Genomic DNA, 14,593 nt, shown 5'->3' with positions numbered 1-14,593 from the left:
TATTGTCATATGCTTTACGACTTCATTTCTTAAAACTGTATAATATTCCATCATGTGACTACACCACAGTTTGTTTATCCATTCATTGGCCGATGGGCACCTAAGTTGTTTCCACCTTTTGGCAGTCATGAACAATGCTGTTATGAACATTGGTGTGCACATGTCTATTCATGTCACTGCTCTCAGTTCTTCTGGGTATATACCCAGTAGTAGTATTGCTGGATCACATGGCAAATCTATATTCAGCTTCTTTAGGAACTGTGAAACAGTCCTCCACAGTGGCTGTACTATTCTGCATTCCCACCAACACTTGTAGTTCTGTCCTTTTAATAGTGACCATTCTGATAGGTGTGAAATGATATCTCAGTGTAGTTCTGATTTGCATTTCCCTAATCATTAGTTATGTTGAGCACTTTTTCATGTGTTTTTCTTGCCATTTGTATTTCTTCTTTGGACAGATGCCTGGTCAAGTCTTTTGGTCTTTTGCCCATTTTTTAATTGGGTTGTTTGTTTTTTAATGGTGAGTTGTAGCATCTCTTCATATATCCTAGATATTAAGCCCTTATCTGACATGTGATTTCCAAATGTTTTCTCCTGTTGATTTGGCTGCCTTTTCACCCTTTTGACAAAGTCCTGTGAGGTGCAGAACTCTTTAATTTTGTTTTTTAAGATTTTATTTATTTCTCCCCCACATGTTTTGTACTTGCTGTCTGCTTTCTGTGTCCATTTGCTGTGTGTTCTTCTGTGTCTGCTTGTCTTCTATTTAGGTGACACCGGGAACTGATCTTGGAGCCTTTTGGAGTGGGAGAGAGGTGCTCAATCTCTTGTGCCACCTCATTTCCTTGGTCTGCTGTGTCTTATTGTCTCTCCTCTGTGTCTCTTTTTGTTGCATCATCTTGCTGCATCTACTTTCCACATGGGCCAGCATGTCACACAGGTCAGCAAGCTGCACAGATCAGCACTTCGCCTGGGCCAGCTCACCATTTGGGCCAGCTTGCATTCACCAGGAGGCCCTGGGAATCGAACCCTGGACCTCCTGTATGGTAGATTAGATGGGGGGCCAATTGCTTGAGCCATATCCACGTCCCAAAGGTGTTTAATTTTGAGGAAGTCCCATTATCCATTTTTTTCTTTTGTTGTCCGTGATTTGGGTATAAGGTCCAAGAAACCGTCACCTACTACAAGGTCTTGAAGATGTTTCCCTACCTTTTTTTCTAGTAGTTTTTTATGGTCCTGACTTTTATATTTAGGTCTTTGATCCAATTTGAATTGATTCTTGTATAGAGAGTGAGATAGGGGTCCTATTTTATTCTTTTGGTTATAGATATCCAGCTCTCCCAGCACCATTTGTTGAAGAGACTTGTTTTGTCCCATTAACATGGACTTGGTAGATTTGTTGGCCATAGAGGTGAGGGTTTATTTCTGGATTCTCCATTCTATGTCACTAATTAATGTGTCTATCTTTATGCCAGTATCATGTTGTTTTGACTACTGTAGCTTTGTAATATGTTTCAAGGTCAGGCATTGAAATTCCTCCCACATCACTCTTCTTTTCTGGAATGCTTTTGACTATTTGAGTGCACTTTCCCTTCCAAATGAATTTGGTAATGGCCTTGTCTGTAAAGTTCTGTAAAGTGTCTGTTGGAATTTTGATTGGTATTTCATTGAATGTATAAATCAGTTTGGGTAAGATTGACAGCTTCATAATATTTATTCTTCCAGTCCATGAACACAGAATGCCTTTCCATTCATTTAGGTCTTTTTTTATTTCTTTTACCATTGTTTTATAGTTTTCTGTGTATAGGTCCTGTACTTCTTTGTTTAAATTAATTCCTAGGTATTTGAGTCTTTGTTGTTATTGTAATTCAAAATTCTCACCTGATTTCCACCTCAGATTGTTTAGTAGTAGTGTACAAAAACATTACTGATTTTTGTGTGTTGATCTTTTATCCTGCCACTTTGCTGAACTCATTTATTAGCCCAAGTAGCTTTGTGGTGAATAATTCAGAATTTTCTAAATATAGGATCATATCATCTACAAACAGTGAGAGTTTTACTTCCTTTTTTCCTATTTGGATGCCTTTAATTTTTTTTTTCTTGTCTAATTGCTCTAGCTAGAATTTATAGTACAATTTAAATAACAGTGGTGACAGTGGGCATCCTTGTCTTGTTCCTGATCTTAGAGGGAAAGCTTTCAACCGTTCCCCATTGAATATGGTGTTGGCTGTGGGTTTTTCATATATGCCTTTTATCAGATTGAGGAATTTTCCTTCTGTTCCTACCTGTTGAAGTGTTTTTATCAAAAAAGAATGCTGGATTTTGTTGAATGCCTTTTCTGCATTGATTGAGATGACCATAACATAAGCACACCCTTTAGTATTTCCTGAAAATCTGGTCTCTTGCTTAGAAATTGTCTCAGTTTCTGTTTATCTGTGAATATTCTAATTTTGCTCTCATTTTTGAAAGACAATCTTGCTGGATATAAGATTCTTGGCTGGAAGTTTTTCTCTCATAGTATCTTAAATATACCAGACCACTGTTTTCTTGCCTCCATGATTTCTGGTGAGAAATCAGCACTTAATCTTATTGGATATCTCTTATATGTTATGCATTGCTTTTCTCTTGTTGTTCTCAGAATTCTTTGTCTTTGGCCTCTGACATTCTGATGAGTATGTGTCTTGGAGTTGGTCTTCTGGATTATTTTGGATGGGGGTATGTTGTGCTTCTTGGACAGGGATATCTATATCCTTCAATAGGGTTGGGAAATTTTCTACCATTATTTCTTCAAATATTCCTTCTGTCCCTTTTCCTTTCTCTCCTCCTTCTGGGACACCCATGACACGTATGTTTGCACACCTTTTGCTGTCATTTAGTTCCCTAAGACCTTGTTCAATTTTTTCAATTATTTTCTTTTGTATGTTTACTTTCAGAGGCCATTTCTTCAAGCTCACCAATCCTTTCTTCTGCCTCCTCAAATCTGCTATTATATGATTCCAATGTTTTTTAAATTTCATTTATTGCACCTTTGATTTCCATAAGATCTGCTGTTTTTCTATGTATGCTTTCAAATTCTTCTTTGTGCTCGTCCAGTGTCTTCTTAATATCCTTAATCTTTTTAGCCTTCTCATTGAATTTATTAAGGATATTTGTTTGAACATCTATCATTAGTAGTCTCAACTCCTTTATGTCATCTGAAGGCTTATCTTGTTCCTTTAACCGGGCCTTAGCTTCCTGTTTCTTGGTGTGGATTGTAATTTTTTGTTGGTGTCTTTGCATCTGGCTTACTAAAGTATTTATTCTAGGTGCAGTTTTTCTCTGTCGTTTAGGGCTTCCTATCCTTTCTCCCTTGCTGGTTGTGCAGTAGGAGCCAAGCATGAAGTTGGTGCTGTAAGCTGTGGAGGCTCAAGCTGCCCTCATTGCACCAGGGACCAATGAAGCTTCTTCCAACTTTCTCCTTTGCCAGGGGTAGGGACAGAGTCAGAGCTATGTGGAATAATCCAAGTGCAGGCCTAGAATGTAGTTGCCCAGAGAGACTGATGGAGCTTCACATCCTTTTCTTCTCTTTCTGGGGTGGGAATGGAGCTGCAGGTGTGGGCAGCAATCTATGCAGTGCAGGTCCAAGATGACAGCAGTTGCCCTGGTAGACTTCTGATTTTCAGTTTATTCCAGCCAGAGTTACTTGCAGTTACCTGGACAGGTTGGTGCAGGGCTCCTCAGGCTCTTCCCCACCAGAGGTGGGACTGAAGCCTAGGCTAGTGCTACAGGCCGACCTGCATGAAAGAAACTGGTTCCTGCTGACACTGAGAGTTTCAGTCAGCCAGACTTCCCCTTAGGCTGGGGGCGGAGTCGGAATGGTGGCTCCTGGCCTCTTTCTGACTTGGGCTGGTTCACACCCCACCTGTTACCAGGGTTATATCTTAGCCAGCTGAGTCTACCAATCAGAGCTGAAATCCGCAGCCAGCCATCTCCTTCTCCCCTGTTTCTGGGAAATGGAGCTTCCAATTCCCGTCGCAGAATTTCTTACCTTGTGCCACCAGAGTAGGACAATCATCGGCCTCCATAGCTTGGCCAGTAATTTCCCAGAGAGGCTGGTGCAGGTCTCCGAGGCTTCCTCCCCGTTGGAGATGGCACTGGGGCCTAGGCTATATGTGCAATATGACCTGGATGGAAAGAAGCCAGTCCCCACCAGCACTGGGATTTTTAGTCTGCCTTCCCCTCTTGCCAGGTGCGGAGTTAAGATGGTGGCTACCAGCCTCTTTCTGACTTCGCCAGGCACAAACTTTAGCTGTTCTCAGGATCATACTGTAGCCCACTGAATTTCCTCTTCATAGCTTAAATTGGTGCCCAGCCGTCTCTTCCTTCCCCGTTTTGGGGAAGTGGAGCTTTCAATTCCAACTGCAAAACAGCTCCTTTGGCGGCTGGTGCCTCCAGTGGAGGACGGGCACCGGCCTCTGAGGCGTGGAGTGCTCTACTTATGAGTCTTCTCTGCAGATGGGCAGCCTTCTCCTTCCACTCCTTCAGGGATGTAGCAGGGTGCTCTTCTAGTCTCTTCAGCTAGCTCCAGAGAGTTCTGGATGTTTGCTAACTGCCCTGTAGCAGGAGCTGACTCTAGGAGTTCCTTTCTCCGCGCCATCTTGCTGGTTCTCTCTCTTCTCGTACAATTTTAATTAACAGGGTTAAATAATCCTTTTTAATTTTATAACACTTTCAAACACTTTTCATTCGTATTAAATGAACTTAACCATTTCATTACTTTTCACTTTTACACCTTTACCATGATTTCATTAACAGGTGTTTTATTTTAGTAGTACACAAAAAGCTACTTTTCTCCATTATTTTACGAAAACCTAAGATTCCCAATGAAATTAAGATTATCTAGTCAACTACCACACCAGAGAATCAAGAGTGCCTACAACTGTAAGCAGAGGAATTGCATCTATCATCCATGTGGAATCTAGGCCCCCTCTTGATCTAGAGGTGGAGTGGACATCACCATCCCAGGGTCCACAGAATGGAGATATAAAATATGGACTAGAGTGCACTTACTGATACTCTACTATAAAACTATTGTGATGAGTAATAGAAGAAATTTTAGTATCGAGGTGGAGAAAGTGGCCACAGTAGTTGCTGAGGGCAGGGAGAGGGTAGAAGAGATGTGATGTGGGGCATTATTGAGATTTTGAGTTGCCTTAATGACATTGCAGGGTCAGATGCTGGACTTTATATATTCTGCCATAACCCACTGAATGTACGGGGGAGAGTGCGAACTACAGGGCAAACTATTATCTGTGTAGTGCAGCAGTGCCCCAAAATGTGTTCACCAAGTGCGATGAGTGTGCCGCAATGATGAGGGAGGCTGTTGGTGTCGGAAGAGTGGAGTGGGGGGTATATAGGAACCTCTTATATTTTTTAGTGTAACATTTTTTTGGTGATGTATATATCTTCAAAAAAAATACAGTTTACAAAAATAATGTGCTGGGGGGTGGGGAGTGGGTTATATGGGAACTGCTTATGTTTTTTTGTTTTTTTATGTTTTTTAATGTAGAATTCCTTGTAATCTGTTAACTTTAATTAAAAAAAAAAGATTATCTTCTCCTTAACACCACTTTTAATATGCAGATTGAGGTGGCCTTTGGCAGGTTTTTCCATTACAAAGTTACTTTTTGTTATTATCCGTTTAGTTTCTGTTTAATAATTATTTCCTGGAATTAGCCGTTTAAATATTTCAGTTTGAATTATGCTTCTACAAACTTATAACTATTTATAATCACATAGATTATAGTTACTTCATCTTAAGACAAATTTCACCTTCACAGAACACATTCCCTTTTAAATGCTACCGTCTGCAATACCTTCTACAACTTGCCATATGCATTTAAGTTTTGTCCTACAAACTTCCATTCTAATTTTATGAAAACCAGCCCTTTTATCTTAGGACAAAACACTCTTCCTTGAACAAACTTAATAACTTTTAGTCATCCTTCCACAAACTTTTTGCTTCTTTCTATGTTCATTTAAGTTTCACATTCCTTATTCCGTTCTGTGAAGAAAAATAAACTATTCATTTCAATTTAGGCAAAAACAATTTTTTAAAAAGTTTGTAGTAATTTCATTAGTCAAAAGTTAAAATTTTCATCATTTCAAAGATATAACACACATAATGCTAATTTATCTTTTAGCATCCATACTTAATATAGGCTCTTATTTAATTTTTTTGCCCACTTGAATAGAGCTCTTCTAAGAATTTTCATTTATTAATTTAATATTACCATTCAGAGGTATCAAAATATACACTGACACTGAACAAAGAGACAAAACACAAAAATAATTATGAAACATCAGCAGAAACATAGAACTTATTTGACTCATAATTCTTACTCCTTTGGTATTGCTGTCTCCAAGTTCTCTGTCATTTCACATCTCTGATTTTTACTGCTTTTAAGATTTCTTCCAGAATCCATGTTGCCTATAATATGCAAACTCATTTCTAGAAACACTTTTATTAGTAATTAGCTCCAGTTAGGAATATTTGAGCACTATAAATGTGGTTAAGCTCTAATTTAGCAGTTTAGACAGACATTTGACATGTATATTTTGGATTACTACTCTTTAGGAGTACACTTAGGCTCGTAGTTTAGGAGTAAACTATTGATACAAAACCAAAAGATCTGTTTAACACCTTGATAAAAATTCTGATCAAAATAAAAACTGACTAAAACTTAAAACATTTCAAAGTAACATCCCATTCAGATATTTTTTACAGTTTATACAAGCATTGTGGGCTTTCAGTTTTGTTATTATTTTTACTTGCAGGCTTACAAAAGCTGCTAGTATTTTTCTTTTCTCTTTCTTTCATAGAGTTGCCCAGTTCAAAAGTAACTAAACTTTAACAACACTAATTTTATCAATTTGGCTTTCCAGGCCCAACTACAATTAGCATGGCAACAAAACCGAAAACATTAATGATGTGAAGTTTTTCAATTCCTCCAGCAGTTTAATTCTGTCAGCCCACAGCCACATCATTGCTGCTCCCTCCATTACCCAGGGTGGAGAGGCACAAGAATAGAGGCATTCTGTTAATATAATTGTACTCGAATCCTGCTGACTATGCCAAAATGTTTTGCTAAGGAAGAGACAGAAACTAAAGGCTATGCAAAGGCAACTTTATTTAGTCAAGTGAGTTTCTTATATCAAATGATTATAATGACTGAGCAGTCACAGAACAAAAAGAGTCATCAGTTAAATGGCATAGGAAAGAATGAAAGTATATACAACCACTCATCAAATCAGGGGAAACATAACATCTGTTCTATCATGAGGCTGGGAAGTCCCTTTGCAGCCCATCAGAGTCCTGATTGGAAAAATGGTCTCGGGCAGTGCTTCCCCTTCTGGGTGAGATTTCATCTGGTAGCTTGGAGACTATCCCTTTTAAGGGGTTCCAAACCTCAGAACGCAAAATGCAGCTCATGAGGAATGACCTCATCAAAAGTAACCAAATCCATCCAACAGGGGTGGGGCCAGCCCTCCACAGGAGAGCCACGGTGTCTCGAGGGGTTTTTGTTCTATTCTGTTGATGATATACACTAAACAGGAACATGAAGGTTTCAGTACACATCAGCTTTAAGTTGATGTTAACTTTATAGGGGATACAAATAGGATGTACAAATATCATGTCTAGTAACTTATTCTTTTAAACGTTTGTTTTTTGGGTAATTGATGGTGGGTTTGACTTTATAGCAGCATTATAACATTCCCAAGGACAAAGGACAAGTTAATCATTTGCAGTGCTACACTGAAACAGCAGAGACTATTGATTAGAAAGCTTTTTTTTTTTTATAGAATTCACAATTCTATAAATAATTTTGTTACAGTACATCATGTAGTGTATTATGTTGATTTTCTTTTTTTTCTCCCCCTTCCTTCCACCCTGCTGTTTTGTTGTCTGTGTCCATTTCCTGTGTGATCCTCTGCATCTCTTTCTTTTTTTGTCTTCTCATTTTCTCTTCTAGGCTTCACCAGGATTCGATCCTGGAGACCTCTGATGTGGGAGAGAGGTTCCCTGTTGCTTGCACCACCTCAGGTCCTGGTTTCTGTTGCGTCTTGCCTTGTCTCTCCCCTGCATCTCTCTTTTGTTGCATCATCATCTTGCTACATCGCTCGTGGCACAGGTCTGGCTCATCACGTGGGCATGCCTTTACCAGGAGGCCCTGGGGGATTGAACCCAGGTCATCCCATAGGGTAGACAGAAGTTCAATTGCTTGAGTCCCATCTGCTTCCTGATTGATGTTCTAATGTTGAACCAACCGTGGCTACCAGGAATAAGTCCCACTTAGTTACGATATATAAGTGTTTTGATTTGCTCTTGGATTCTATTTGCAAGTATTTTGTTGAGGATTTCTGCATCTATGTTCATTAGTGAGATTGGTAATAATTTTCTTTTCTTATAGTATCTTTATCTGGCTTTAGTATTAGGGTGATGTTGGCTTCATAAAATACATTGGATAATTTTCCCTTCTCTTCAAATTTTTGGAAGAGTTTAAACAGGATTGGTGTTAATTCTTTTTGAAATGCGCGGGAGAAGTCACCTGTGAAGCCATCTGGTCCTGGACTTTTCTTACCTTGAAGATTTTTAATGACTGATTCGATCTTTTTAAATGTGATGGGTTTGTTTAGGTCTTGTATTTCTTGTAGTGTCAGTGTAGATTGTTTGTGTATTTCTAGGAATTTGTCCATTCATCTAGGTTTTCTAGTTTGTTGGCATACAGTTTCTCACTATATCCTCTTATGATCCTTTTTATTTCTGTGGGGTCAGTTGTAATGTCCCTCCTTTCATTTCTGATTGTATTTATTTCCATCTTCTCTTTTTTTTCTTTATTAGTCTAGCTAAGGGTTTGTCAATTTTATTGATCTCAAAGAACCAGCTTTTGGTTTTGTTGATTTTCTTTATTTTTTTGGTTGTTGTCAATTTCATTTATTTATGCTCTAATCTTATTTCTTTCTTTCCTTCTCTTGCTTTGGGATGGGTTTGCTGTTCTTTTTCTAGTTTCTCTAGTTATTCAGTTAAATCTTTGCATTTGGCTCTTCTTTTTTAATATAGGCATTTAGGGCTATAACTTTCCCTTTCAAGACTGCCTTCGCTGTATTCCATAAGTTTTGGTAAGGTGAAGCTGTGTTTTCATTTTCATTTTTCTCAGTATACTTACTTATTTCACTTGCAACTTCTTCTTTGACCCACTGATTATTTCGGAGTGAGTTGTTCAGTCTCCATATATTTGTGAATTTACTTTTTTCCTGTCTATTATTGATTTCCAGTTTCATTCCATTATAATCTGAGAAGGTGCTTTGTATCATTTCAGTCTTTTTATATTTATTGAGAGCTGCATTGTGCCCTAACATGGTCTATCATGGAGAAAGATCAGTGAGTACTTGAGAAGAATATATAACCTGCTGAGTTAGGGTACAGCCTTCTATATATGTCTGATAGGTCTAACTCATTTATCATATTGTTCAAGTTCTCAGTTTCCTTGTTAATCTTCTGTCTAGTTCTATTTAATTATGTGAATGTTGTGTTGAAATCTCCAGTGATTACTGTAGAGATGTCTATTCCTCCCTTCAGTTTTGCCAGAGTTTGTCTCATATATTTTGGGGCACCTGGGTTAGGTGCATAATATTTATGACTGTTAAATCATCCTGGAGGATTGTCCCTTTTATTAATATATTATGGCCTTCTGTTTCTCTTATAATTTTTTTGCATTTAAAGTCTGTTTTGTCCGATATTAGTATATCTACCCCTGCTCTTTTTTGGTTACTATTTGCATGGCTTGAGCCACCACTGCTCTCCATTTGGTGTGTCTCTCATTGTGTTTTCTCATTGTGTCTCTTTGTTGCGTGATCTTGTTGTGTCAGCTCGCCATACCAGCCTGTCACGTCAACTCGCTGTCTTCCTTGTCTTCTTTTGGAGGCACTGGGAACCAATCCCAGGACTTCTCATGTGGTAGGCAGGTGCCCTCTGCTGGAGCCACATCTGCTTCCCAGGTTAAGGTTTTAAAAGATTCAGCTCCTATCCATATCATTTTAATTACTACTAGTGATAATTCTAGATGAAGCTGTGATGACTATTCAGAAGAACTTTATTATAGGTTGGTGTTTAAAGAAGATTGTGCCCTTCATTTTATTATTTAACTTGGATTTTTATAAAAAAATTCATTGATAGAAAATTTCGTCTAGATTGAGCAAGACTTGCTTCATTGCCTTCCTCCCCTACCCACATATATTTAACAAATATACTTTGAGCAATTAAAAGACATTATATAGGGAAGCAGATTTGGCTCAACTGATAGAGCATCTGCCTACCACATGGGAGGTCCAGGGTTCAAACCCAGGGCCTCCTGACCCCTGTGGTGAGCTGGACCATGCACAGTACTGATGTGCACAAGGAGTGCCGTGCCATTCAGGGATGTCCCCCATGTAGGGGAGCACCATGCACAAGAAGTGCACCCCCTTAAGGAGAGCCGTCTCACGTGAGAAAAGTGCAGGCCACCTAGGAGTGGCACTGCACACATAGAGAGCTGACGTGGCAAGATGACACAAAAAGAGATGCAGTTTCCCAGTGCCACTGACAAGAATACAAGCAGTCACAGAAGAACACACAGAGAGCAGACAACTGGGGGGGGGGGGGGGCGGAGGGAGAAGGGGAGAGAAATAAAAAATAAATCTTAAAAAAAAAAGACATTATGTAAGATAAAAAACAAAAAAAGACATAAAAGGATATCATAAACGGCATTATAGTGTACCGAAAAATAATATACCTTGATAGAGTACTTAATAGTTTTATAGTAAAGTTTTCACAATTTTATTAACTATTCTGACTAGCACTGTTATTACTTCTACTACTATTATTAAAGGCTCACTATGTGCCAGGCCTTGTATTAAATTCTTTACGTGTGTTATCTTTTTTACAGCAATGTTGTGGAATAGTTTGCATTTTTAGATCCCTTTTGTACTTTGGGATATTGAGAGATTAGGCACTTGTACAAGGGTGCTGCCCATCATCAGTGTTGGTGGATGATTTGAACCAGGCTTGCAACTCCAGAACCAGTATTCTTTAAGTATTATACTATCCCACCTACCCTAGCTCAAATGAATGGAAATTCTGAGGCTTTATCATATATATATTTGCAAAACAGGATGAAATGAAAGTTTTAAAAAATATCCTGTGCTTGTGAATCTTTATTTTCCCTAAAAGTTACAAACATATCATTTTAATCATTTTTTTAGATATATTTTATTATCTTTTCCTACTTTACTTTCTGTTATTTTATATTTTTAAGTAATGTAATGGGATTATTTTAAAGATCTCTTAGGTATTGTTTTAGTGGAAGTAGTATTTTATAGTTTTCTTAAACCAATTTATTTTATATCCTCTCAGAAATTAAAAACCATCAATTTTGGGTCTGAGAAAAGGCTGTTTCAGATATTAAACATTTTTATGTGTTTGTTAACAGGTCATTGAAGATATATACGAAAAAGAGATTGTCAAATCAAGGTAGGAACAAGTTTAATTTTCATATGGTGAGCTAAGGGGTGGATCAGTGAATCTCATCTAAACTTCCAGTGGTTAGAGAAACTTCATATCTATGTGCTGAATAGTCGTAAGTTATTTCTTTGCCTTCTAATTTTTTGCCGAGACTAGAGGAATTAAATTCCCTAGGGTTTGTTTTTTTGGTTTATTTTAGGAGGTGCCAGGGTTTGAACCTGGGACTTCCTATATGGGAAGCAGTCACTCAATCACTGAAGGAATGTAGGGAAAATAAGCACAAGGAGATTTTATTTTAGTTTAATAACTAATTTTCTGGTAAATCTTTTTAAAAAGATTACTTAAAAATCATAAAAGTGAAATATATAATCATAAAATAATAAAATATATATTTTATACTTTATTAAACAAATCAAATAACTAATAAAAATTATATTTTAAAAATATGGAGAAGCAGATAATTTTCAGTAAATCTTCCTCCCTTCCCTTAACTGCCAGTTTATGTATATATCCATTTCTGTTCCCTAAGTTTGCTCTTCTGTTTCTTTGTTTTTTTTTAATATGAAAGGGTTTATACTCTACATGCCATTCTACATCATGCTTTTTAAAAAAAAATTAACAGTATGTCTTGGGCATCTTTCCATATTTGCATCTGTAGATATGTATGCCCAGTGAGTATTTCAGAAGGCTAAATGACTAAATGTTTTTAATATGAAATAGAACCATTTATGTTATGATTGTTAACAGACTTTATAAAACTTCAGATTTGATATTTTTCTTGTATTTGTGTCTCAAAGTAATTTTTGCTCCATATTATAAAGGCAAATCAATGGCAAAGTCAAAATAGAAGATTAGTATTTTTTTTTATTTTTAAAAGATTTATTTATCCCATCCCCCCATTGCTTTTGCACTTGCTATCTGCTTTCTGTGTCCATTTGCTGTGTGTTGTTCTGTATCTGCTTGTCTTCTCTTTAGGCAGCACTGGGAACCGATCCTGAGACCTTCTGGAGTAGGAGAGAGTTGCTCAATCTCTTGCGCCTCCTCAGTTCCCTGGTCGGCTGCTTACCTCCCTAGTCTGCTGCATCTCTTATTGTCTCTTCTTTGTGTCTCTTTTTCTTTGGTCATCTTACTGTACCAGCTCTCATCGTGGGCCAGCACTCCTGCACAGGCCAGCACTCTGCATGGGCCAGCACTCTGTGCAGGTCAGCTCTCTGCTTGGGCCAGCTCACTACGTGGGCCAACTTGCCTTCACCAGGAGGCCCCAGGACCCTCGACCTCTTATATGGTATATGGGAGCCCAATCACTTGAGCCACATCCGCTTCCCTATTTGGTTTTAATGATTCATTCATGAGCCTGTAAAGGTAGGCAGGGCCAAAGGCGCTTTTTTTTTAAGGATTTTGTTCTGTATTTGAAGGGTAGAAGGAAACCTGTGAAGAGTTATAAGCACAATGTTGATATTTTAAAACGAGAGTTTGGAGGGGGAGAGGAGGTAGGAAATTAGGTTAGGTTAGTGGTCAGATTCAAGACAGTTGTGATTTGGACTAGGGTAGAGAGTTGAATTGGAGAGGATTTACCAGATTTGAGAGAGAAGTGAAGTGATGGTTGATGTGGTAGGTGACAGGATGGAAAGAATCATTGATAACATCAGAGTTTCTGGCTTAATTTACTGGCCATTATTAACTTTTACTGTTGTTGTTGGGGGTCAGATTGGGGCTAGATCATTAGTTCACTTTTGGATATATTGAATTCTAGGTACTTAAGTTAGGCAGTTGAAGATGTGGTTAAAGCAGTTGGGCAGTCTGGGTGTAGAGTTCAGAAGAAAGGACTGGGTTGATTTGTATCAACCACCATTTAGATACCAAGGTAGAATAGTGAACATGGTGGATAAATTCCTTACACTCATTAGGCTGACGTTCTAGTGAGAAGACAGATAAGATACACACAGATATGATATATTGTCAGGAGACTGTAAGTACTATGAATTAAAATAAAGTTAAGGGATAGTGATAAGGGATGCTATTTTAGATAGTGTGATCAGGTAAGTCCTTTTGGAAGAGATGCTATTTGAGCAGAAATACAACACATGACTCAGTCTAAGAGTATGTTTGGATAAGATTACCAAAGAGTAGTGAATAGATAAAGTCCAAGTTCTTTTTTTCTTGAATACAGTAATTTTTAATATCTTTTTTCTGACATATGGATATATCAGTCTGAAAGTTATTTTGAACCCTCAGTACAATTTTGCTGCTTCTTTTCAGAACAGATTTTCAGTCCAGTGGATCTTAATTGTTTTTTTTTAACTCCCTCATTTAAAACCTTGCTCTAAGATTTCTTCTTTAAAAATACATTTTTTAAAAGCCATGTATACTTGGCTCTGTTTTGTTTTTTTTTTTAACAAGTTACTGGGGATTGAACCTGGGACCTCGTACGTGAGCAGGCGCTTAACCACTGAGCTACACCCGCTCCCTTGGCTGTGTTATTTTAACTGCTGAAAGAAGTAACCTTTAGCTGGGCTTACTGAGATTCATCATGATACACTTCTTTTTTTTTTTTTTTTGAAGATTTATTTATTTATTTCTCTCCTTTTCCCTCGTTCTGTGCTCCCTGTCTGCTCTCTGTGTCTACTCATTGCGTGTTCTCTGTGCCTGCTCATCTTCTTTTTAGTAGGCACCAGGAACAGAACCCAGGACCTCCCATGTGGGAGGGAGGCACCCAATTTCTTGAGCCACCTCCTCTCACTTCTTGTTGTGTCTCCTCGTTGTGTCAGCTTGCTGTGCCATCCTGTTGCATCACCTTGCTGTCTTGCTTGTCTTTAGGAGCCACTGGGAACTGAACCTGAGACCTCCAATGTGGTAGGCAGGAGGAGCCCAAATGCTTGAGCCACATCTGCTTCCCTCATGGCACTCTTTTAATAGCCAGTTTTTCAACCTGCCCCCAATTTTGAATACTTGAATAAACATGAACTGATTACATTCTGCCCCTATGTCTCAAAACTCAGTGCACTTCTATAACACATAAACTGTAGGGTGTTTAAAATTTTAAATGATCATTTTACA

At 38.2% G+C, this 14,593-nt stretch overlaps 1 protein-coding gene across 1 annotated transcript in view; it reads left to right on the top strand.

Moving 5' to 3' along the window:
* AQR (aquarius intron-binding spliceosomal factor) overlaps nucleotides 1–14,593 on the top strand; it is a 163,023-nt gene that overhangs the window by 7,410 nt on the left and 141,020 nt on the right. The window contains exon 3 of the mRNA XM_058293866.2: nucleotides 11,505–11,545. Within this exon, the coding sequence (XP_058149849.1) occupies nucleotides 11,505–11,545 (41 nt within the window). The remainder of the gene's footprint in view (nucleotides 1–11,504; nucleotides 11,546–14,593) is intronic.

Source organism: Dasypus novemcinctus, chromosome 3 (assembly GCF_030445035.2).
Source record: "Dasypus novemcinctus isolate mDasNov1 chromosome 3, mDasNov1.1.hap2, whole genome shotgun sequence".
NCBI classification, from domain to species: domain Eukaryota; kingdom Metazoa; phylum Chordata; class Mammalia; order Cingulata; family Dasypodidae; genus Dasypus; species Dasypus novemcinctus.
This window is presented reverse-complemented; position numbering and strand designations above follow the sequence as displayed.